Below are 26,854 nucleotides of genomic sequence, written 5' to 3'. Positions count from 1 at the left end.
AGGCAATTATTAAAGGAAAGCAGAGAAATGGCCAGTGGGCGGAAGTTTTTTCAAGTTGTCCGCTGAGTGACCCATGGGCCATCTCCAATGCACCTGCCAGCTGAGGTGTGCGGAAAAAAAACAACAACTTTAAACTAATGTGAAGTAAAACACCACATGAAACATAAGCTTGGATTTTATAATTTTATATGCATTTTTACATTTTACAGTTCACAAAAGAAAATAAAAGACATGCATACCAACACTAAAGCCACACACACACACACACACACACAAATACTACCATGAAGGGAAAAAATTAGCTTATCAAATCAAAAAGGTTTTTTTTCTAATTAATTTTTATGTACAGTTTTTCATGACTAATATGTTACATTCAGAACTTTAATAGGCTCGTAAAGACAGAAAGCGAATGAGAATATCTCCCAAGCAAAATGATAATGAATGAATAAGAATAAGATGCACCACTGGCAAGTCATGTATGCTATTACTTCTAAAATTCAAATAAATGCAAGGCTTAAAAATAAAAATATTTTTTTTTGTTTAAGTGATTAAGATCAAATAAACATAATAAACAACAATAAATTATCTCAGCTCCAAATAGAATTCAAAACGTAGTGGAAATAAAATTCCTCTTTTTAAAAAGATATAATTTCTTAAAAAAAAAAAGAAAAAAGAAAAAAAAATCTTCAAGTACACAGACACTTTCTAATTTGAAGTAAATCAATAAAATGCTAACCCCTGACCCCAGTTCCGTCTCCTTCCCAAAACATCTGTCTCCACAAAAGAGGACATGTATCTTTGCCCAATAAGCAGCCACACAATGCAAACAGCGTAATAGGATTTTTTTTGTAGATTTTTTTTTGTATTTTCCTTTTCTTTTCCCCCTTCTGATTACAAGGAGAGTTGATCCACCTCCACCATTTAGTATCAAGAATGACTTGACGGCTCACTCAAAGGGACAGTTTTCCTTCTCCTTTTGTGGTGTTCGATTCAATTCGATTCGATTAATACCGACTACAGCTGTAGAAATGTAATTACTCAGCATTCTCTCATCTCATGATTTAATAGGCCAAATAGGGAGGAAAGCACTAAGCTGGATGATGTTAAATAGTGTCATGATCAAAAAGGGAGGTCCCTGCGTCTTGTTCAAGAGAAGTAAAACTGTTGGTACCTCATGATAACGGACTTGGCACACATATATGTATATTGCAACAACGCAAAAGAAAATGTCAAATTAAAAATATCCTACTAATGTTCAGTTACCTAGCTGTTGAGAAATCCATTTAAAAAAAAAAAAGTTTAGGCATCTTCCCCAAGTAACAACAAATGCCTTCAATGCAGGAATGCATTTTCTGTAAACTTACAGTTTGGATAGTAAAGTTTGATTTCTACAATGGGTGTCCGGTTGAAAATTTTGTTTGGAAAAAATGACAGAAGAAAATAAAGAAGAAGAAAAAAAGTTCATACTATGCATTGGTATGAGGGGCTGTTGTTGATTTTTAAATCACTGACTGACTGGGTTCACACCAGAATCTTGAAGGTGTGGGCATTTAAAGCTAACCTTACAAACCTGTCTGTCTGCCTCTGATACTCTATCCAGTGTCTAGCTGACAGAGACACACACACATACATACGTAAGGCAAAACCAGCATCCCTGGGTTAGAGAACCACTTAGTTCTAGAAGTTCTAGAGTTCCCTAGGGTGGAGGTCATTTATTTGGCGCGGCGCCATCTTTGGGCTTGGTGGCTTCCTTGCGGCGGGCATCATGGGTGTTCTGTTTGGGGTTCTCTTTGGCTGCACTCGAGGGGGTCTTGGAAGGCACAGTTTTTTGGGAGGCTGAAGTGGTTGTGGCGGCAGCAGCAGCGGTGGTGGTGGTATTGGCTGGTGGGCTCTTGGCGGTGGCTGGGGCCGAGCTGGGATTGGCTGAGGCGGCTTTGGCAGATGAGGGGGCTGGGTTTTGATTGGTGGTCTTCGTGCTGGGGGCGGGCTTGGAGCTGGAGGAGCTGGAGGAGGAGTTGTGTCTTCTTCGCCTCCCCTCGTCACCTCCGGAGGAAGACAGCCGTCTTCTCCTCCCGCCCTCCTCTTTCATGGGGGGCTACACACACACACAATAAACCCAAACATGTCAACACAAACATACCAATGCAAACGTGTCGAGATGCATGACAACTGAAACCCATCAATGAACATGAAAGTCTTCAAGGTTCAACACAAAGGTTCTCTCTCTCTCTCTCTACCTCTCTCTCTCTCTCTGCCTCTCTTTCTCTCTATCTCTGAGTGAAAGGGTTAATATTGTGGAAAAGAATTGAACAGAAAATCAAACAGAACAGAACGCCTTGTGATGATGAGTACATAGAGTGCGTATATGGTCTATGGTGGAATGAGATTGGAATGAGGAACATGGAATGAGATGAAAAATCTCTCACCCCATCACAGTCTACATCTGATAACAGCATGTCCAAAAACATCCCATATCATTACATATAGGAAATTACAGCACATCAGTTGCACAAGCCATTTCTGTACATTCTGTACTGCATAGATAGCTCAACAGAAATGTTAACAATGTATGTACGCACATCCAATCAAACATGTGCCGGATCAAAAATAAACCTAAAGAAAAGAAGAAATACCTGCCGTGTTGTTGCTCAATTTTTGTACATTTATTATACACGTTTGGACCTCACACACTCTTTGTCGAGAGAACATGGGTTACGTTGTGTACAATTCATCGTGGTGAGCAGTAACAGTGTGCAGATTTTTCTTTTTTATTTCCTATACATAGACAACTCACCACGACTCTGAAGTCATCCACAGTCTTGAACTTGTTGAGGTGCTCTTGCAGTTTGGGGTCGATGGGCTGGTTCTTCACCTGGGAGTACTTCAAAAACGCCCAGAACTTCTCCAGACCATACAGCTGACCTGAACAAGGAACACAAATACACAATATTCATATGCACACTTCCAATTCAGATGGGATTACTTTTCATTTAACCACCTTATACGATTCACCCTTTTAACCTAACGATTTTACAATATTTTGAAATTGGAGGATACAGGGCAGTAGTGGTGTCAAATAATCCTTTCGGCAAACGCATCGCGATGTGGGGCATGGACGATTCAGCATCGATTTGGTAAATGCCATAATCGATGCAGAATATTTTATGTTTCAATCACTCTTGTGGGCATTTCTGGAGCATGTGAACTTCAAATGAAAGGACTGAATCGATTCAAATTCAATCTTTGCCGCCCGAATCGTAATCAAATCAAATAGTGAGGGCAGTGCCAATGTAAAACACTACAGTGCTGTGGTCCGTTAAATCTCTACACCTGAAACGTTATAAAGGCAGTTTGGTCCACTTCGTAGTGTTCCTGTGTTAAAAGTATGATTTGCGAGGAAATGCATGCTGTCCATCATAATACAATCATCATCAGAATAATACTCTTACAACCACAGATTATTCAGAATACTGGTGAATCCATTGCCTAAGTAACTTGGGCAGTCAAGACATACTGATAAAACCCAGTTGCATCAAGACCGCAAACTTTCACACATCGTCTCCCCACAGAGCTATTGGGCACATCCTATGTTGACTTTCATCATAACTGATACATAATGGCCACTTTCCTAAAAGGAAACATAACAAAAGACAAATAAAACGAAGAATGTTTTCAGTACCCTTTTCATAGTCCTTCAGTGTCTCTTCCTGGAAGTCCTTGAAGATTTCCTGTCTGAATCTCCTCTCCAGCCCGTAGCTGTAGTAGCGGAACAGGCACTCCAAGCCATACCTGCGCATGGAGGACAAGGCAAGGCAAGTTTATTTACATAGCACATCTCATACACAGATGCAGTTCAATGTGCTTCAAAAAAAGTAAAGGAATATAGAAAACAAGACATAGATATTTTTTTAATTATTAGGAATTAAATTAAATAATTACAATCAAAGAAAATAAAAAAAAATCAAAGTAACAGGTTGATAATTTAGAGCTGCCACGGAAAGGGCAACACATAACACACTTACTACATATGACAATTAAAAAATAAAATAAAATGAGGGTCTGCACAAGTAACCAAAGTGAATCATTTTGGCCGAAACAAATAATAACTGAAAATCGTGATTTAATCGTGATCGCACGGGGGCAATATAATGATCAGCCTCGAAGCCAGAACATGATGACAGGCAGGTGTTACAGGCCGAAAATCTGTAGGCCCGCCTAAGCTTTATGCTATTGCCTTTTACATTGTCATTACAATTCAGTTTTATTTTGTTCATCCCTTATACAATACATACTTGGTCATATTTCATTTTGTGATTTGAAATAACATTCTGCACAGAATTCAGTTATTTATTCTTGAATACCGGTAATCATGATTTATAATTCAAATTTTATCCATATTTATCCAATATTTTTTTCAATAGTCGTGCTGCCCATGCCTATTGGCGAATTGCGCTAATGCACCGTATAAATGAGCTACTTGCCCATGGGCACCCAGGTTAGAGACTGGCATGGGTCATTTCCCAACAACCTTCTCCCATTTCTCTTACCTACTCCCGCCCACTAGTATTTAGAATAGTATGCATGTCCTCAATGTGCGTTTATAAAATTCAACCTTCAAATTGCCTTGCAACTGCAAATGATACGTGCTTCTTCACTACTCTGGGAAGTGTCTTTATTTAGTACATGACAAATACAAAACATGTTGTTACAAGTAGAAGTACACAGGCATGGGGTTAGTGTCAAGCCTGTCCTTCTTCACTGTGTAAGCTTTGAGCTGTAGTCAAATGCCAATAAACTCCTCTGCCATTTGAGGTGCAGCTTGGGACCTGAAATACCTGATCTAGAATGAAGACTGTGAGTGCGTTACAATATGCGACCTTGCCTCCTCCACTTGTGCTTGTGGCCTCGCTCCGCCTCCTGGCCCATCCTCCGTGGAGAAAACGATAAAGTTTCCCAGCTGTCAGCCTAGCCACAACAACTTTTGAGGGACTGTTTTTCATTCACCATTCCAATTGCAAATGAGAAAAAGACTTTACAATTGAGCTTTTGCAAGATATTGAAATATAATGCTGTTGTCAGTGATGTCATCATGACATATTACTTCCTGGTACGAGGAAACAAGCACAAGTGGAGGAGGCAAGGTCGCATATTGTAACGCACTCTGTAATCCACTATGCTTCTGGGAGTCTTTCGAAATCCCTGAAAACCTCTCCTACACTCTTTGCCACCCTGAGATAATCCCATTGCACACCACACTCACAAACACACACACTGGCAAACATACACACTGGCAAACACACACATGGGAAAAAACCACACACACACACTGTACACACCACTCTCCCACACATACTGTACAACCACACCATACCACTCATTCACACCACACCCCACCCCAGACACTCACGCTACACACACAGCAAGTGCATACCAAACACGTACTGTACAGTGCACGCACACACGCACACACACACACACACTCACACACACACACACACACACACACACACACACACACACACACACACACACACACACACACACACACACACACACACACACACGCACACACACACACACACTCACACCAGCCTGCCCAAGTCTGCGGAGCATATTTGGCCTCAGGGATGACGTGTGTGCAAAGGTATGCCCCTCTGGCAGGTGCTGCCTGATGTCGAACAGCCTAATATTATTGCTCTTTTCCTGCACACACACACACAGCTTGATGACCAACACCCTAACATTACCCAAACACACACACACACACACACACACGCACACGCACACGCACACGAACGCACGCACACACACACACACAGGCTCCAGCATGCCCATGTTTGCTCTGGTGAGCATGCAAAACATTGCCCTTTTCCCAAAATAATGGCTGCCAAATTCACAACTGCAGTGGCACTGGGGGAAGAGCTGCTAGCTCTTAGATCACAGCTGAACATTTCTAACAAGTGCAAACATTATGTGTATATAAGATTGACATTTCAATTAATCAAACCGAAACTCCTCTTACAAGTACTAAGCTTATGAGTATGCAAGTTTTGTTCTACATAGTATTTTCAATCTCAGCAGAATGCCATGTCAACTCAATTCCATAACTGCAGTGATGTGGCTTCTATTCCAGATGGACCTGTTGCTTTCTTTGGCGTCCTCCACAGCATGCCATGCTGCCTGAACTGCTCATGTGAATAGGAATACTGTCTGAACTCCTTTTGTACAAGAACTGGAACAAAAAATGGTAATGCTGTACCTAAATAACTAAGTTGTTTGAATAAAAGTGTATGATTTTTATTTTACAAAAAAGATTTTTTGGGGGGGCTTTTATTATTTTTTTTACATGACAGAATAGTGGAGGAGAGACAGGAAGCGAGCTGGGAGAAAGAGACGTTGAAGGGCCGGCAAAGGACCTGGACCATAATCGAACCCGGGTCGGCCACATAGCTAAAGAGTGCCCTAAGATGTGTGCTATGACCTGTAGTTCTTTTTGGAGTAATAACTACTAATAACTCCGTAATAACTATTATGGAGTAATAACTACTGACTGAATTCCTCAGATAAAATACGCTGTAATACCAATGCTTGAGCAGCACCTGTAGTTCCTCCTTGGCGTCCTCCACGGCGTACTGCCTGAAATCCTCATTGAAATACTGGAACCAATGCCCTGTACCTTACCAGCTGAAATACCGGAACCAATGCCCTGTACCTAAAAAAGCGATGTACAAATGTATTTCTTTTTTTTTTTCATACAGACCTGTAGTTCTCCTTGGCGTCATCCACGGCGTACTGCCTGAACTCCTCGTACATCTTCCTGTTGAAGTTGTCACGCAGGAAGAAAGACCAGAACCTGAAGAGGGTGTTCATCTCCTGCGACTGGCCCACGCCCAACCGTTTCCTCTCTAAAAGAAATAAGAATTCATTACTTAATTACTTACTTAATGATTATCATTATAAACATAATAATGATTAGAAACATTACTATTATCATTATAATTATAATTATTAACAACAACAATAATAATAATATCAATTTGTCACTACTCACATCATTACCACTGTTATGCAAAGACAATGCATTTTGTGTGCATGTGTGTACCATTGAGGCAGCGTCTGAGGTACTTGTGGTAGACCAGCTGTGTGTGTGTGTGTGTGTGTGTGTGTGTGTGTGTGTGTGTGTGCCGTTTAGGCAGCGTCTGCTGTACCTTGTGGTAGACCTGCTGGGGGTGTGTGTGTGTGTGTGTGTGTGTGTGTACCGTTTAGGCAGCGTCTGCTGTACCTTGTGGTAGACCTGCTGGGGGTGTGTGTGTGTGTGTGTGTGTGTGTGTGTGTGTGTGTGTGTGTGTGTGTGTGTGTGTGTGTGGGTGTGTGTGTGTGTGTGTGCATACCGTTTAGGCAGCGTTTGCGGTACTTGTGGTAGACTTGCTGTGTGAAGCCGTTCTCGCGCAGCAGGTCGTGAGAGGGGTGCCGGAACTTGGGCAGCGAGTGGGGAGTGCAGCCGTAGCTCCCAGACAGGGACGGGGCACCCTCAGATGGAGATGCATTGGAACTACTGCAGAACCCAGACACCAGGGAGGGAGAACCAGGAGAGAAGGAGAAGAAGCAGGGAGGGACAGGGAGAAGGAGAGCATGGTGGAGAGAGAGAGAGAGAGAGAGAGAGAGAGAGAGAGAGAGAGAGAGAGAGAGAGAGAGAGAGAGAGAGAGAGAAGGATGAAGTCTGCATAAGGTCTTTGATTTTCCAGTGACAAACACATTCGGAGCGCATTTGTGGCACTGCACCAGTGTTTACAAGGATACAAGGATGTTTATTTGCCACATGCATAGAACTACTAAGAGTGAAACAATATTTTTTCTAAATACCATTTTTCATCCTATTTCATCATTTATCATCAATACCATGACTGGTATCAAATACTAATGTGCCCCATAGATAGATAGATAGATAGATAGATAGATAGATAGATAGATAGATAGATAGATAGATAGATAGATAGATAGATAGATAGATAGATAGATAGATAGATAGATAGATAGATCGAAGGGCTGTAACAATATGGTAACCGGGAAATCGCGATACACAGTTTATAGGTAGAATGGGTTTAAAAATCATGACTATCAGAGTTTAGAATTTTATTTCATAATATGGGCAAATGTGAAAAAAGCCAATTCATTTAAAAAGCGTGGGGTGTATCGAACCGTAGGTCAAAAAACGTGATACGAACCGAATTGTGAGTTGAGTGTATCGTTACAGCCCTGATAGATAGAAAGAGCGAGAGATCTAGAGATAGATAGATAGATATAGCGATAGAGGGGTAAAGAGATGGATGGATGGTTTATGTTACCTGATGGAGGAGGAGCGAGGCCTGTGCTCTCTGGAGTCCATGACCCATCCCACATGGCACTCCATAGGGGGGTTGGAGCTGTGCCTCGTCTTCTTCTTACGGGGCGTCTGCACACGCGACAACAAAGGTTAGCTCAGTGGATGTGTGTGCGTGCCGTGCGTGTCCCACTTCATGTCTGTTCAATCAAACTCTGCTGTGTGTGTGTGTGTGTGTGTGTGTGTGTGTGTGTGTATGTGTGTGTTCATGTTATTACCAGATGAGTTGGGATAACTACCAGAGCTCACAAGTGCTACATCCAATGTCAAGTTCAAGGTCAAAGTCAAGGTTACACTTAAAGTAAAGCTTAAAGGTTGATCTTTAACTTAGGTTTAAGTGTTCTTTAATGCACTGGATGATTAGCAATAGTACAACCCATTTTGTTCAAATTTATATTATTCTTCATGCATATTTATGAGAACTGTTCACATGCTACGTACTGCTACATAGCAGAGTATATGAGCTAGACAAATAACTTAATTAGTTATTAACATAATCCTGTCACATCACTGCTACGTTTCACATCATCCCACCATCAAAGGCAAAACAATTTCAGCCCAATTACCCAGCAGGCAGGCAGGCCGCTGAGCTGGGTGACCTGAATAGGAGAGGCCTACTAACACACATCCATAAATGGCTGAGCTTGGTATGCAGATTACAAGGAGCAGTGAGGGAGCCGAGAATGACTAAGGGGAAAAGCATTCACACACACACACACACACACACACACACACACACACACACACACACACACACACACACACACACACACACACACACACACACACACACACACACACACACCTGAGCATGACTAAGGGGGAGAAGCATTCATAAACAGACATCTCCCACCAGAGACAGTGGAATGAACATGAGACTCAGGGGTATCCCCAGGAAAGACATTTGGAGCTCAACACACACGCGCGCACACACACCACATGAGCATGTTTAGGCGCAGATCATCTAAGCCAGTGGTTTTCAACCTTTTTTTGACCAAATGCCCCCCGGACCTCATCCTAAGCCTCCCAACGCCCCCTTGACCTCATCACAAGCCTGCCAACGCCCCCCTACTATTAAACAAATTAAATGGACTAATGCCCCAATGACAACTAAGCAACGCCCCCTCTCAACTGTATCCTTCTCAACGCCCCCCCTCCCCCCAACGCCCCCTGGGGGGCTGTACCGACCCCTTTCAGAAACACTAATCTAAGCCTTACATTTAAAGACACATTTTTACAGACAGGCTACAATAGAAAATGCAGGTTGAGGACTAAACAGAAAACACTAGTTTTATTCTCTGCCTACCACATGCTGTATTCAGTGGCTAACTCTAAATAAGTGGAGAACTAGTGAAGCACTATCAGGCAGGCTGTGCGCTGAATAATCCCTACAAGCATTTGAAAAACTATAAAGTAAGCAATCACCTCCCCCCAACACACACACACACACACACACACACGCACACACACGCAACAGGCCGGCTCAAAGATTAAGGGCACTAGTCTGCAATGAATTTGAGATATCTAGAACAAATAAAAACTTGGATCCTTAATCTTTAGCTGAGGATGGAATGGAATGGAACTTTTTGTTTTTCCCTGCGGCCAAGAGGGCAGCGAATAGGTTAAGCATTGTATCAAAATTCTTGATGACTGGGGGTGGGGGTTGGGAGCCGCTGTCCAAAAAACTACTTGATGACGGAGTAGAACACAGACATCCTGCCATTTTATTAACGGTTGAGGAGTTGATTTTATACACCTTGCTACTAGTTTAACTACGTTAGACCCGTTGTATTGTCAGTCATTTTATTTATCATCACTATTATCATGTCATTTAGGATGCCTCGTGTCTGCCGGCTCCTTGATGACAGGCTAGAAGAGGAGCACCTAGCAACACACACACACGCACTGATTGGCCAGTCGTTCGTTCGTACATTTCCGTTAAGTTCTATAGAAAAGCAGAATCTTTCTGCCCTTTCTGCGCAACTCACACCCTCATTCATTCATTCATGCTTCTCTTACCCCCTCGTCCAGTGTACCCTCGCACAACACCCCCCCTCATTCTTTCATGCTCTCTTACCCCCTCGTCCAGTGTGCCGCTCTCCTTGATGACGGGGTAGAAGCGTGGCGTAGTCGTGGGGTCCTTGCGTCCGGGCGTGCGCGGTGTGCGTGGGGTCCGCGGGCCGCCAGGGGACTCGGGCACCATCTTGGGCAGGGAGTGAGCCATGCCCACATCATCTGTTTGGGAGGGGATGGGTAGGAGCACACGAGCGCGCACGCACACACACACCATCAGGATCGTTTCTCGAAGCATTTTAAATCTGCTTGTGTTAACGATGGCAATTACAACGTGTGTGCGGCATGAATTTAGAGCAGTTTGAAGGAGCTCACAACTCTGGTCTCAGCATGTACACACACACACACACACACACACACACACACACACACACACACACACACACACACACACACACACACACACACACACACACACACACACACACACACACACACGTATGTCATGTTAAGAGCCAGAAATATGCAAATGTCTGTTCCAATTGTACCAAAACAGCTTCCGTTATGTCTACCAACTTTTCAATTTCAGACATGACTGCACCGTTTGATGTTATATGGCCAAAAGCTTTCAGGTGAGTGAGAGAGTATGTGCTTTTCTGTGTGTGTGTATGTCTGTGTGTGTGTGTGAGTGTAAGTTTAAGTGTGATCGTGCGTGTGTTGTGCGAGTGAGAGTGTACAAGCTGAGGAGTGGGTGGTGGTGGTGGTGGTATCTGTGTGTGTGTGTGTGCCAGGTTGAGAAGGGGTGGGGATCTCCTGGTGTGTGTGCGTGTGCGCGTGTGTGTGTGTGTGTATCAGGTTGTGGTGGTGGTGGTGGCATCTCCTGGTGTGCGCACGCGCAGGTGCGCAGGCGCAGGCGCGCGCACGCGTGTGTGTGTGTGTGTCTACCAGGTTGTGTCTACCAGGTTGAGAAGGCGGTGGCGGTGGGATCTGTGGGCGGTGTGTGCGCACGCGCGAGCAATGGCGGATGGAGGCCTGATGCTGGCACGCAACAAACATTAACATTCTCACCCGTCGTAACTGCCGACGATAACGTAGAAAAAGGAGTGATAATATGGTATGTGTGTGTGTGTGTGTGTGTACCAGGTTGAGGAGGTGGTGGTGGGATCTCCTGGCTGTTGTCCACAGGTGTTTTGGGGGCCAGTGTGTTGAACTCATCTTGGCTGATGACATTCAGCTTCTTGAAGTTCTCCACCTCCTAACGACCCAAAATGGACACGTACAGAGAGAGCACATAACATTATTACATTGCAGAAGACGACATAAGCAGACTATTTTATCCAAAGCGGCTTGCAGTGGACGGACACATGCCACATGCGTTAGTGATGATGACCCACAGACAAAATAATCCTAAAAGCAACTAAGCCTAAAATTTAAAAACATCTGGTATAATATATTTGAATAAATCTGCACGTTGCTTAAATTCAATCTAAACTGTACGCACACTTTCTGCCAATAACAAAATCCACTGGAGGCCTGCTCTTGCACAGGAGTAAACTCATGATATCTGCCTAAAAAAAGGTGACATTGTGGCAAACACACACACACACACACACACACACACACACACACACACAAACAGCACCGCAGACACCGCCTAAACAGTATATGCACGCGCACGCGCATACACACACACACACACGCAAGCACGCACACACACACTTCACTGTAACTTACACAACTTCTGTATCTGATGGTTCTCAGTAGACATGCAGTTTCATAGCCTTCCCGTTTCAGATGGCGGGCGATATACAGTATAAAACAAGGAGCTTGGATGCGTTTGATGCGTGGCTCACCAATGACGCAGCATTACAATTGATGTGTACATACTAGTCATGGTAATAAAAACAGCACTGTAAAAACAATGGGTCAAAATATTTTATCTTAGCTCAATGAGACTGCCTTGTTCCAACAACAGACTGTTAAACTGTCATGCATACATATCTATGTACTTGATGCTGAGCACCAACAGACAGCAATACCCCTGACTGTGTGAGTCTGTCTTCAAAGATGAAGAGGATTTCCATTTATTTGTGCAAGACAACAACTGAAACTATTACAATTAATCTCATTAGTTCAAAACACAATTAAATCTTAACATTACATTTTGAGATTTACTCGAGAACTTGATTCATGAAGCTCGAATGCATCATTATTGCCATAAATTACCACTGCATGGGAAATGATCAAAACTAAACTTATAACTCAACTCACCAACAGATAACCCTTTCATGAAGAAATACTTTACTTTAAGATAATAAATGACATCAACACTTTAAAAAGTCTATCAAGTAGAACACCAAGAAGATAAATGTAAAAAGTGTTCGCTCATGTAAACACTGAAGTTAATATCTGTGTCTAAGGTTTGTCAGGGTTTATGATAGTTGATCAGAAATGAAGCCAGGGACTAACAATAAACTAAGGAACCGATTGGACAGCCCTATTCTAGAACACTGGTGCATTCCATTCTACTGTGTGCAGGTGCATATTTTAACACCACAAAATTCTAACATTGTTTCCTCATATTAAAAAAGAAAAGGCATTCCAGAAATAAATGATTAATGTGTGTGACGTGACCCAAGATCTCAGGGGAGAAAGATGACTTTATCAAGTTACTGGACTTTGAACTTCGCTCTTCCAAGCCGAAAGGGCAAAAAAGAAAAAAAAAGGAATGGGGGGGAAAAAAGAGGAAAAAATAGATACAAGCATGTGCGAACGACCTCGGTATGTGAACACAAGTGTCATTTTTCACACAGGACGGAACATTGTGAGGCGCAGCACACCTGCCCTGGTTAGCTGCAGGCCTAGGCCTAGCCGACGGGAACAGCACAGTTGATTGGCATGTTGAGTAAGGAGGACAAAGAATGCAAAGCCGAGGCGGAGTTAGTGAGCGTGTCTCTTGGTTTCACGCTGTGCTTACTTTAATAGCTCTTAGTGTGGCTGCCTCAAGTCAGAGAAAAGCTGGAGTTTGTGTATGTGTGTGTGTGTGTGTGTGTGTGTGTGGGGAATTGTTGGTCAAGTGGTCTGAGGTGTTTCAGGCTGGTTAGAGAGAGCGAGAGAGAGAGCGAGAGAGAGAGAGTGTGTGTGTGTGTGTGTGTGTGTGGTTGAGATTGTTGGTCAGATCTAGGGTGTAGGGTGTCAGGTAACAGGGAGAACAATCATATCCTGAATGGTCGATCAGAAGAAACAGCATCTCTCTCATCTCCTCCTCCTCCTCCTCCTTCTCTTCCTCCTCTCGTTTATGTCTTCCTTCCTTCTCTGCTCTCCTCTGGCTATCTCTCTCTTCTCCCTGACCCTGTCCTCTATGACTCTCTCTCCCTCAGCGCTCTCTCCACCTGTTCAAAAAGGGAAAAAAAGACACGACTGAACACACACACAGCGATAACTTCTGGAAAGAAACTGCTGACATGTTTCATATGATAAGAGTGGGCTCTGATAGTGAGGCTGCTAGCATGGTGTTTGGCCGCATACGACCGGTTGGTGTGTGTGTGTGTGTGTGTGTGTGTGTGTGTGTGTGTGTGTGTGTGTGTGTGTGTGTGTGTGTGTGTGTTCAATAAGAGCTGTAACTACGGTAATTCCTTGGCCTGGCTCTGCTGGCTTTAAGGCCTGGAGCGCTGATGGGCTGAAAACAAAGAGACCGTTATGTGAAAAATCAACTATAACCTTAGACACGCACGCGCACACACTTAACGTCTCAGAACCCTTCTCGCGTCTAGCAATCCACACACACATGCGCGCGTTCAATCACGCACACACGCATTGGCCCACGGGAAACTGTAAGCGTTACATCAGGGGTTACCTTTAACTACAAGGCCCGAAGTAGGGCCATGCTGTACTTGGACAGTGGACACTGCTGCCCTAGTTTGTCTCCTGGGAGCAAGTGTGTGTGTATGTGTGTGTGTCTGTGTCAGAGTGGGGTGACTTTATGACCGCCACGTATGCGGTCACACCACTGGGGGGGAAGAGAGAGAGAGAGAGAGAGAGAGAGAGAGAGAGAGAGAGAGAGAGAGAGAGAGAGAGAGAGAGAGAGAGAGAGAGAGAGAGAGAGAGAGAGAGAGAGAGAGAGAGAGCAATAAATAAACAGTTATTTTGAGAGCCTGGCAGAGGCATCCTGCGAGGTGTGTGAGTTTGAGTACAGTGTGTGTGTGTGTGTGTGTGTGTGTGTGTGTGTGTGTGTGTGAGTTTGAGTACAGTGTGTGTGTGAGTTTGAGTACAGTGTGTGTGTGTGTGTGTGTGTGTGTGTGTGTTGAGTTTGAGTACAGTGTGTGTGTGAGTTTGAGTACAGTGTGTGTGTGAGTTTGAGTACAGTGTGTGTGTGTGTGTGTGTGTGTGTGTGTGTGTGTGTGTGTGTGTGTGTGTGTGTGTGTGTGTGTGTGTGTGTGTGTGTGTGTGTGTGTTCTAAGGCTGGAGAGGTGTTGGGGCTTGACTACAGCGTGAGTGTGTTCACAATAGAGGTACAGTGCATGACCAAGTGAAGTTCAACACTGGAGGACTGAGTTGTGATGTGGTGCGACGGGAGGAGTTGAAGTTGTTTGAGTGCTAACGAACCAGCAACCGGCAACCGGCAATCTCCATTTTCATTCTTGGAAACCCGTCTACAGTACGCTGCCTTGATCAGCTGCCCAAAATAAGATGCACTCAGGGCTCAGGGGTGATAGACACGGGAACTGCTCCTGGCCGGCTGGCTGACACATTAACATGAGAGCCTGCTCCTATTAATGCCAGATTGAAGAGTTGCTGTGACCTCAAACACACACACATGCCAGCTGCTCGCTCAAACTAACACACACACACACAATCCATGCACAAGCACAAACTCCACCCCGTTTGTAGGAGTAGAGACCTCTCTCTCTCTCTCTTTCTCTCTCAAACACACACACACATTTCACCCGCCTTGGTGCTGGTGCAGTCTCTCTCACACACGCACACGCACACGCACACGCACACGCACACGCACACGCACACACACACACACACACACACACACACACACACACACACACACACACACACACACACACACACACACACACACACACACCTTGGCGTAGTCCAGCTGCTCGCTCAAACTAACACGCACGCGCACGCGCACGCGCACGCACACGCACACGCGCACACACCACCCCCCTGTTTGTAGGAGTACAGAACTCCCTTCCCCCTAACCCACCTTGGTGTTGGGGCAGTCCAGCTGCGGCTCGTCCTCGGTCCAGAGGTCCTGTTCGTAGTAGTAGAGGCCGTCGTTGATGGCCTTGGCGAGGTCGGCAGTGATCTTGGCGCGGGACTCGTGGTTGCCGGTGCGGTCGCCGCCGGGGTGCTTCTTCATGTACGGCGGCGTCTGCGTCACGATCAGGATCTTGTTGATGTCGCGGTCGTCCAGCTCGTCGCTCGACTCGTCGTCCGACCAGTCGGTGAAGGTGTTCTTGCGCGGCGCGCCCAGGCGCTCCATCTCGTCGTCGAACATGAAGTCCAGCTCCTCTAGCTCGGGGTCGTTAGCGGGCTTTTTGGGGGCCTGCTGAGCCAGGGCGGGCAGAGGCTCGGGGCGCTCCTGGACATGCCCGAATGAAAATAATTACAAATTAGCAACCCATAAAACCATCCTGGCTTAAGATGAACAGCGATCATAAAACTATGTTTTTTTGTTTTTTTGATAATTAGAAGACTAAGCACGGAAATGAGTGAACAAAATGAATGGAAGGAGCTTGGAATGGAAAAAAGAAAGACACAACAGCCAGGGATGTGTTAAGAGGAGAGCAGAGGAGAGGAGAGATACTCAACTGGTGAAGGGCTTGGTTCAGGAACAATAGTTACAGTGGGCTCAGGGGTGGAGGGGCCTTCAGTGGACTGGACAGGGGGACGGAGGAGTTACGTGGTAGAGGGACAGGGGACAGAGGATGAGGACAGAGAGGGAGGAGAGAGGATGAGGACAGAGAGGGAGGAGAGGAAGAGGGAGAGAAGGGAACAGGAGGAGGAGGAAGTCAGAGAAGAGAAGAGAAGAGAAGAGAAGAGAAGAGAAGAGAAGAGAAGAGAAGAGAAGAGAAGAGAAGAGAAGAGAAGAGAAGAGAAGAGAAGAGAAGAGAAGAGAAGAGAAGAGAAGAGAAGAGAAGTAGGCAGCCAGAGACAGGAAGAGGGATGGGGACATGTGAAGTGGGTGACAGGTGGTGACAAAAAAAAGACAGATGAAAGAGGTGAGTACATTAGAATGGTGAGGAGGACAGGAAACATGAAAGGAAAATCCAGATGGATGGTTTTGAGATAACTATGACAGTCTGTCAACTAGCACGCAAGTACAGCAAGAGTAATGGGTTATATACAGGAGGATCAGGTAAAAAGCAAGTGTAGTAGAGACATATGCTGGATCTCAAATGGTACACTTATGCACTTCGGGCACTATGTTTTAGTGCGTAACTAATGCGCCATACACACTGAAACGTGAACACTGAAGTGCACAAGTGTGCCATTTGAGATCCAACAATAGAGATTAGAGGGACATGAAATATATTTGGGCCTAGAGGCAGGAAAGCAAAGATGTGCAGAAACACGACTATGATGTAGAAGATGTCGTTTGAGATAAGCAAATGTAGAAAGTAATATAGAAGAGTTAGAAAGAACAAGTGAGTGAATGAACATTGAAGGCACTGGATGACAGTGTGGTATTGTACGACAAAGAACCCGTAACGTAGTGCAAAGGTAGTCACAGAGATGGCTCCATAGATAGAATAGTGTTTCTCCAACTGTTGGTCCCGAAGTTATTCGAAGTGGGCCCACTTTTTTTTTTTTGCATTTATTGCTGTTGGCTGTTAATTTGAGTTGCATTGTTTATTGGGCAGAGATGGGCACCGGACAAATGGGGCCCCCAAGTTGTAAAATGTTGGGAACCCCTGCCATAGAGCATTTCACCAAAATAGCAGGTCAACAAAAAACGCCACATAGCATACCTTCCTTCCTGAGGAGGTGCGATGCCTCTTCTCCACCTGCACCCACTGCTCTGAGTCCGGGGCGGTCGTGCTGCCCTTCACCCCTGACCCCGACGGGACCGCCTGGGGGGGCGGCTCCACTTTGGGCTCGCTGGCGGGCTTTGCATCGTCATTGGTGGAAACGGCAGGTGAGGTCGACACTGTTAGCAAGACGAGAAACCAATCAGATTACTGAACAGAAGGATTTTAGAAGTCTCTGCAGATGGAGGCTATAATCTTCATTGTCAGATTTTAATATTAAATTAATTAATTCATATTAATGAGAAACATTTTCTCATATAAACGGCTTCTTAGTGTTGCTGTAGTGCTTCTAGAGAAAAGCACCTGCTTCATCAAAAACACATCATAACCTTCATAAAACAATTATAGCCTCTCAATGTGTGTGCCGATGATAGCATCATAAAACAAACACGTACTGAAAGATAAATGGGTATAATGTATTCATAAACGACGGCCATGTTTGAAACAGATGCAAATTTCCTCGAGACGGCATCTCAGACAGTCTTCGCTGTGCGGCTCGCAGCGCCATCACCTCACCCAAGAGAAGTGGGTCTAATGATCTATTTGCACCATGAAATATTCAGTCTTCACTGGTCACTGTAATCACTCTGCTCTCTGTGCTTGCACACACACATGCAGACTTGCACACGCGCACACACTTTGGATAAGTGTCAGCTTCCAACTACTTTATGTGTGTGTCTGTGTGTGTTTGGTACAAATATTCTAACCATATGAAGAGGACAAACGCTGTACCTCACAGACAGAAGGGAAACTTTGCATTGTATGACATGAGGGGATCTTGCATAGTGAAGAGGCGTGTCATTTTGTAACAGGAAATCCCCTGCCAACCAGGCCAGCATTTTGGCTGCTTTTGGGTTCGTTCCAAAACCCTGACTCTCATCCTCGACCTGTGCTTGGGGGCTCTTGCTTCACGTGACGCCCCGCCTCCAAGGAGAAAACAATTAAGTTTCCCCACAGTCAACCTAGCCACGACTTTTAGGTTTGGGATTCAAAATCCTGATTGCAAATGAGAAAATCACCTTTCACTTGTGATATTGCGATATATTGAATTTAACTTCTGTCATCAATGATGCAGTGTTAGGTCATCACAAGGCCACAAGAACTTGGGGAAGTGTATGTAAAAGAAAGAACCCTTTGGGTCTTTAAGACACATCACAAATATAACCCTAACACACACACGCACAGCTGGGCTATATTAAGAGGCTAGGGACCACTGCCTGGGAAACAGTGTGGTACACAGCACCACACAGCACAGCACAGCACAGCACAGCATGTTTCTATTGGCCATGGGAGTCGCACACCCTCATGGGCGTTTGCCAATGGTGCAGATGGAAGTACCATCATATAGGAGGAGCAGGCGCATTAGCAGCCAAGCAGAGCTAGAGGGAAACCTAGGGTCTGCAATGAATGCAAAATGAATGTACAACAACCAATGATTACATTTACATTGGATTTTGGAAGGCCTTTCCCATTAGTCTCAAGGTCTCTATTGTATTAGGCTACATGCTATGGCAAAAAAGGACCTCAGCTCTGGCACACTGTAGACAAGGCTCGACTGAAAAGGAGCTCAGCTTTCACAGGACTCCAAACTCAGTTGAAAACAGATGACGACATTCAGTAAAAACTTTTAACCGGCTATTTTAGACCAAGTGACTCATCAGATCAAGAAAATCTTGCTTGCATTGACAAACGTTTGAACTTTTTAAAGTTCTAGTTCTACAATTCCAATGACTTATAGGATGACCTGTGTTCAAATAAGACTGACTATACTGACTGGGTGCTTTTACTTATAAATAGACTAACAAGTCCGACAGGCGGACAACAGATGCGTCCGTCTATGCCCGTTCTGAACCTTTTTTGCCCAAACGCCCCCTTGGCCTCCTCATAACCTGTCAAGGCAATTTATCAATAAGCCTACCATGTACTGTATAAGCCTGGATTTGAAAAAGTACCATAGGATTTCAACAGTGTTGGGCAATTTACTGAAAAACTGTAATGCATTGCTGATTACATGTTACTGTCTTTTCAAAATAATCCCTTACACTACATTTAGCAATGTGGGGACCTAAGGCGAATTTAGCTTAGGGGGGCCATCGGTCCATCCCATATCACATTTTTTTTTAACATAAAATCTCTATTTTTGTTAGGCTATTTTTTTTTTTTAAATCACTTTTTTTTTTTTTTTTTTTTTTTTAATTACAAACATAAAAAACAGGCAAACATTACAACCCTTTCTGGACAGATTTCAATGAATAGGCTATTTGCAATTTTGCATAGGCCTACATTAAATAAACTAAAATGTGAAATTCTCTTTTCACTTTAATATGAGAGCAGTGATGTCCCCCCCTCACTGAAGTGTTATTTCATGTGTGAGCATGATGCTGTCACCTATTTGAAGTGACGTTGATGTTGGATTTCATGGAATACTTTTAAATGCCGCTTTGGGAAGAAAATAGAGTAGGCGACAGGTGAACTGTATTTCTGTCAAAACAGTGGTTTGCAGGCGTTTGCGTTTTCACGTGGATATTGTCTTCGTGGACCGTAACAGACAAACCGTAAGTTCCATAAACTAATCAATGAGACATTGGCTACGTGTACATGATGTTTTTAAGTCCGATTTAATAAATGCGATTTAAATAGATCGGATTAAGAGTTATTTTGCGATGTGTATACATGGCACTTTCACTTAAATGCGATTAAACGTCTGGGGAAAATAAAGCATTGCGATTGGACTGAGGACGCACGTGCTGAGCGAGCCAAATAAGGCACGGGGGCGTGGTTCAATGCCACCGAGATGCAGGTCATCTTCCCCACGAAAATCGTTGCCTCAGGCGGACTGAAATCACAACATTTCCCCCTTTCTCCCTGGATCATTTACAATGCTACATTAGCTACCCTGTTAGCATAGAAAAACGAGTGGTCAAATGGTAATGTGGAGTAACTTTGTTGTGCTTCATTACTTCGTGGGGCACTTTTACATCAATATATGGAAGCCACAACATTTATAGTCGCTTAGGGACTTTAAATTAAGCAAAACTTTCATGTGAAAATCAACAGGAAGTGCCGCCATGTTTTTCTCACTGGCAAAGAGCACGGTTGGTTTGCACGCATGAGCTCCAGGCCAAAACTGAGCGACTGCCACCTTGTGGACACAAGAGGGAATCACAGGAGGGAATCACAATTCAGAAACGCATCACGGGAGGGAAACACATCACGGGAGGGCGGACGGACGGACGGAGGGACGGACGGAGGGACGGACGGAGGGACGGACGGACGGACGGACACCAAAGCCTCTTATAGAGATGCGTGGGACGCATCTAAAAATAAGCTTGTTGAAACGTGTAGGGTCATCAGTTGTACCAGGTGACGCCAAGTGGATGGACAGCTGACGTCACTGTTGGAAAACTGCACAGTTTTAATGTACAATGTATTATACAGTAAATAGGCAAGAAAAATAAATAAAGGGAATGCATTGAATGAGCAGGTGTGTCCAAACTTGCCTACACTGAACGTGTGACTGTGTAGGGTGCGCGTGTATGAAGATGTAACGCATGACGTGATGTGGGCATGGGTATGGGTGTCTGTTTATGAGGATGTAATGCAACCAGGGTTCACGTTAGCCGGCTGTGGCCGGACATTGGCCGTTTGCATGCATGAATGACCGGCAAAATAAAATGTGGCCGGACAAAATGTCCGACAAAAATGACTGCAATCAGTCAGTAAATAATATTAGCTCATTTTAAATAGGCCTACTTAAAGTTACAAAACACCAGTAGGCCTAATATGAAACTGAACAAAGCTGAAAATATTTGAGAATAGCCTATGTAAATGAACTTGTCATAAACAGCACGCAATATTGCTTGCGCTCTCGTCCCCACCGTCGTTGTCCCCAGTCACGTTATGCTTATAATCACTTGACTCACGCTGGCTGCTGTGCTGTCGAGGAACGATTCTGTTTTGTTGTAGGCTATTTTTTACCAATTTATCAGTGAACACATTAAAGGGCATTGCATTTGCGAAACCGTTTCATGAGTTGCGAAGTCAAGCCTAACGGTTTGGGACTCAATGGCATGCGCAGCATCGCAGCATCAAATCACTTTCACTTTTACCTCTGCTGAAAAATGGTGGTGGATCTCCAAGTAGGCTACAGAGGGTCAAGTTAAATATTCCAGAGAACGATGGACTCGCGAGAAGTCCCAGGGAAAGTGCATGCAGGGCTTTATAACTGTTTTCATCACCGGCCAAAATGTGTAGCCCATAGAGCATCGTACGGAACGTGTCAATTCCATTACTTTCGAGAGCGCAGGAACACAACGCAATACAGTTCAAATTTCAGTAGCGTCGATACCATTACTGCACTATTACAGGCATCACCTCGTTACCCAATTTGAGTAGGGAAATCCTCTTCGGGTTTGCTGATAAAACACACTGTTTGAGTTGATAATTTAGGGATCTTCGCACAGCACGTTGGCTGGCTGTTTTTTTCTCTCTTTCAGTTCGAGCTCTGGAGTGTGTGAAAGAAAGCGCGCGTTTACTCCCCGGAGCACACAAGCAGGGCTCTAAATTAACACCAGCCAACTGGCCAAATGTTAGTGAAATTTAAGTTTTGCTGGCAGAAAAGACCAATTTACTTCACTTTGACCCATTATGGAGTGTGTCTTTGGCTATATGAGGGAAGGTCCGTTAGATATTTCAAATGTCCGGTATTCTGCAATACAGCCGGCCACTTGTCCGGCCAGTAAGAATTCTAGCGTGAACACTGAATGCAACGTAATGTAATGCGTGGTGTGACATGGTGTGACGTGCTTGTGACGGTGGTCTGTCGTTGGACGAACTCAGGGCAGTGTATGATAATGCGTGACGTGACATGGGCATGGCCATGGGCGTCTTTTAGGGGCAGTAAATGAGGATGTGATGTAATGTAATGTAATAGGTGGCATGACATGGCGTGACCTGACGTACGTGTGACGGAGGAGGTCTGTCGGGGGACAAACTCGGGGCAGTTTATGAGCTGGGTGAAGTCGGTGCGTGGCCCCGGGGGGGTGTCGAGGGGCAGCGTGGGGATGGGCCACTGCTCTGGGTCCTCCTTACGCCTGATCTGCTCCTCCACCAGCTCCACCACCGTGCTACTCTTCAGGGCCTGGACAAACACACACATGCCCAGAGTGAAACACATATACGCACACACACAAGCACACATGCACACGTACAGACACACACAAATACAAATAGAATACACACATATGTGTGCGTGCACACACACACAATCGGGGAACACACACACACACACTATATCAAATTGCTGGGCAACACAAACAATACAACGGTCATAATGCAAATGTGACAGCACATGAAACAAAAACAGTTAGGTGTGCGTCTGAAATTTGTTTAACAAACAAAGTGCCTCATACAAAGCCAATGTATCCAGTAGCTCAGTGACCACAGGACTGGACGGAAGAGAGGAGTCTTACTGCACGCACACAGAGCCACTCATGCAGGAAACGATCACTAAGCCAGGGAGAGAGGAGAGTGTGTGTGTGTGTGTGTGTGTGTGTGTGTGTGTGTAAGAAGTGGAGATGGATGGGTAAAGAAGGCTATGCACGAGGACACTATTTGCATGAGTGACCAGACTGAGGTGGCTAAGAGCTGTGGTGGCGATTTAATTGATGTCCACTCGTCTTGATGTCCATAGTGAGTGCCTGTATGTACAGAGTGGAAGCTGTGTGTGTGTGTGTGTGTGTGTGTACACCTCCATAATAAGATTGATATCTGTAGTTAGAGCCTGTACGCGGGGGAAGCTGTGTCTGTGTGTGTGTGTGTGTGTGTGTGTGTGTGTGTGTGTATATGTGTGTGTTCTTGTGTGTATGCGTGCGTACCTCCTTGATAAGGTTGACATCGGTGGTGAGAGCCTGCACACGGTGGAAGCCAGCGATGAGGGAGATGGGCAGAAAGCCTTTGGCGTCCATTTTCCTTCGCAGGAAGAAATCACGCTCCAGATTGTGCAGACTGAAGTAGTACTCACTGCAGAGAAGACACACACACATATACACACACACACACACACACACACACACACACACACACACGCGCACACACACGCGCACACACACACGCGCACACACGCGCGCACACACGCACGCACACACGCACACACACACACACACACACACACGATAATCAATACACACACTTTCACACAAACGGCCTATGATATTAGTAACATGTGCCCTATTTCTCCCCACTCACACCTCCCTACATTTCACAATCAACGACGTTGATGATGGTCGTCCCACCCTCACTCCACTCCCTCGAAAATACTGGGAGGGACACACTACAGATTCAAACTCGACATTTCATTTGTTGTTCCACTGACTGAATGCTAAGCATTTTGAAAGTACAAGAGGGACCGAGTGTCTTCATATTATGCCCTTAACCCATTTTAGCCTGATGACTCGTATATGAAGAGCTCTTTTCCAAAACACTATATCCACCATTTCTGACTTTTTGCATTTTAATATTGGAATTGACTGTCAAGAAGTCTTATCATCTATGTGTGAATTCTTGCCATTCAAATGTTTTGAGAATATACTTTTAAACCTCTTTAAAAATGCATTTTGCAATGCAATTCAATGGAATGCCCAATACAAAATGTAATTTTCCCAACATTCTATAAAATGGATACATCTCATTTTGGAAAAGAGCTCTTCATATGTTGTTTGACCTTTGGTGCCTGGAGACACATATACTGTACGCTGCATTCAGGCTCTTGAGATTTTACCTTTTTTTGATAAAAATGTGGGTATATTACAGCTGAATGAATACATTCTAATGCCAGAGTTTTTATGTGCATCAGAGGCTAAGATATTTAGGTTATTATAGGATGAAGGCAATTTTCCTAACAAGGGCTTAGGCATTCAGCAGGCGTTTTATGCAGGTGCTTTAGGCATCAATGGGTTAAAGCACTACTTTCTTTTTGCTGTTTATACCATGCCTCGCTGCTCGATGCTTTGGCAGATATTTCACACCTTTGTGACCTCACTGTCCAATTTAGCTGTTAGCGGTAGCTGTTGAATGACAATTTAGGCTGAAGGTCATGAAGTCTCTCTCAACCAACCAGACATAAAGTCCCACAACCATTAAATACAGATGCTGTCAGTGACAAATTCCTGTTTAATGGCTAAGGCGCTAAACTATGCTAGCTATTCCTGCACTGGAACTATTTTGCCTCGCAGGTGTCAATCCGGATCAACATTGACATCATGACAAGACAATCACGTGTGCGAGTGAGAGCTACATGCTAACATGACAAGCCAATTAGCATGTGAGTAAGGTCTTCATCCCATATAATGAGCCAATTCGCATCTGGGAGTCAGTGTTGTGACCCCGTGATGAGCACGGAAGCAAGGGTCAAATGGGTGAAGGTCAAAGGGAAATTGAATGAGGACACTGGATACAAACCAATATCCCAAACCTATAAGGACAGGCAATGGCAGTGGCAAGTGACAATTATGACCGGTTTAGTTCTGGGTAACATCATTTTCAGAATTATCATTCTCATTATTCTCAATTAACTCAAGGGCTTTCTTACAGCTTGTAGACTACATAATCCCTATTCTCCATCACATAGACCAGTTTATGACCCTCTAGGTACACACACACAGTCACAGACACCGCCACGAAACCAATGCTATTCAACAAGCCAAACCGCCTTCCCAGACATGAGCAAGGTGACTGGGAAATGGGTAAAGGAGAGAGGAAGCAAGGAGAGGAAAGAAGGGGAGGAAGGAGGGAGGAAGAAGAGGCTAGAAGAAGAGAAAACAAGGAGAAGTGGAGGAAAGGAAAGAGGAGGGGGAATAAGGAGAGAGAGAGAGAGAGAGAGAGAGAGAGAGAGAGAGAGAGAGAGAGAGAGAGAGAGGGGGAGAGAAGAGAGGGCTTAAAGCAGTAAACAAATACCAGAGGCCAATGGTATGCATTAAGAGGCGTCTAATTAAAAGCAGAACAGCACTCTTCATTCGGGACGGGAGAGAGCTCAGCAGTCACACCGCGGGTCAAAACACTCATTGCAGCACTGCCACTGTTAACACACTCAATCTGACAGCCTGTCAACACCACCAACCAACCTCACTCACTCCCTTAAGGTCTCTCAGTCTCGCGTATAATATACCCTGGGCCTGTTTCTCCTCTTGTGTTACACCCAGGGCTCGATTCAATTGACTGCATGGCAGTGACTGGCTAGATTAAAGCAATGTGATTGTGCTGTTGCCATATCATGCCATTATCAAACACAGTGGTCAAAAACAGGAGATTGTTTACCAAGCACAGAGTATTTTCTATATACTGTAACATTTGCCACCACGTCATTTCAAACAAGCCAACTGGCGTAGCATCGCGCGCCATCCTAAGTACTTCCGCCAAAATATTGGTTGCATACATAGTCTGGTTACTGTTTTCTGTGGAGCGTTGTTTGCTGGCAGGATCTTGCCGGCCAACCCTCCCCAGAAAACAGCCAATAAGCGAAGAGACAGGTTGGTGGGGGCGAAAGGGGGACGCCTGCACTGTGTTGTTGTTGAGTAACTGTCGGCGATTGGGTGAGAGCTGTCCAATCATTTCAAACCAGAGCTGAGTGCAAACTTTCCTCTTCCTGTAATCGCGTCAGATCAAGCAACCTCCAGACCATGAACACCAACTGAAATGGTAGTATCATGGGATGGTCAGGAGGACCAGGCTACCACTGGCCTGCATTCTCGCTCAACATCTCCAATTTTCCTCAACTCCCGCCCATCCCATCCCAGAAGCCATTCCTTCTCCGTTCCTGAGATAATCACACATTCTTTGACACAATTACTCTTTTCCGTCACAACACCAAATCTTATCACCGGGTCCTTTTCGCTGCATAAAAAATCATTTGCCCAAATAGTAATTTGTTGACATCACAGACTACATGTTAATTAATCCAATTAGAAAATACATATGAGCAGTTGTAGGGAGTCCGGAAAAATGCACTACTAGGTGAGATGTCGGATATTTACTACCTTTTACTGGCCATAATTTTGCATGTTTTCATCTACTACCTTTTACTACTTTTTAAAAACCCGCGGGCACCCTGCTTTCCCTCTACCTCATTCTCACTCTCTGGCTTGCTCCCACTACTTTCTTACTCCGTGAATGCCAGGGACAGATAATGACTCCATGGACCCCTGAGCCAGACAACACAGAGTCACAAGGCTCCAAAAATGTGGTGGGGGGGTTAAGCAAAGATGTTAGAGGGCCTTTGTTGTTGAGGGTTCTGGGAAAATGTGACCATACAGTAGCTAAAAGTGCAATTAAATATAGAGATAAATATCGACCAATAATTAAGTGTTTTCTTGTAGCGCAGAGGTTCTGGCTTCAGAGCCCCCCTTGGCTCTTG

At 44.6% G+C, this 26,854-nt stretch overlaps 1 protein-coding gene across 3 annotated transcripts in view; it reads right to left on the bottom strand.

Annotated features, from left to right (window-relative positions):
* Positions 1-169: 169 nt before the first annotated feature.
* Positions 170-26,854, bottom strand: part of larp1b (La ribonucleoprotein 1B) — a 56,503-nt gene continuing 29,818 nt past the window's right edge. For 2 of the 3 annotated variants that reach the window (XM_063183975.1, XM_063183976.1), the window contains 13 exons: positions 23,322-23,466; positions 22,408-22,585; positions 17,386-17,564; positions 16,226-16,291; positions 15,618-15,995; positions 11,534-11,648; positions 10,458-10,615; positions 8,346-8,452; positions 7,392-7,555; positions 6,761-6,905; positions 3,680-3,789; positions 2,795-2,922; positions 170-2,095 (listed from right to left, as the gene is read on the bottom strand). In XM_063183975.1, the coding sequence (XP_063040045.1) occupies positions 1,709-2,095; positions 2,795-2,922; positions 3,680-3,789; positions 6,761-6,905; positions 7,392-7,555; positions 8,346-8,452; positions 10,458-10,615; positions 11,534-11,648; positions 15,618-15,995; positions 16,226-16,291; positions 17,386-17,564; positions 22,408-22,585; positions 23,322-23,466 (2,260 nt within the window). In that variant the 3' untranslated portion in view covers positions 170-1,708. The remainder of the gene's footprint in view (positions 2,096-2,794; positions 2,923-3,679; positions 3,790-6,760; positions 6,906-7,391; positions 7,556-8,345; positions 8,453-10,457; positions 10,616-11,533; positions 11,649-15,617; positions 15,996-16,225; positions 16,292-17,385; positions 17,565-22,407; positions 22,586-23,321; positions 23,467-26,854) is intronic. The other variant, XM_063183977.1, reaches the window with a different exon arrangement.

The sequence above is a fragment of the Engraulis encrasicolus genome, chromosome 19, assembly GCF_034702125.1.
Source record: "Engraulis encrasicolus isolate BLACKSEA-1 chromosome 19, IST_EnEncr_1.0, whole genome shotgun sequence".
NCBI lineage: Eukaryota > Metazoa > Chordata > Actinopteri > Clupeiformes > Engraulidae > Engraulis > Engraulis encrasicolus.
The sequence above is the reverse complement of the archived record's forward strand: the minus strand, read 5'-3'. Positions and strand labels throughout refer to the sequence as shown.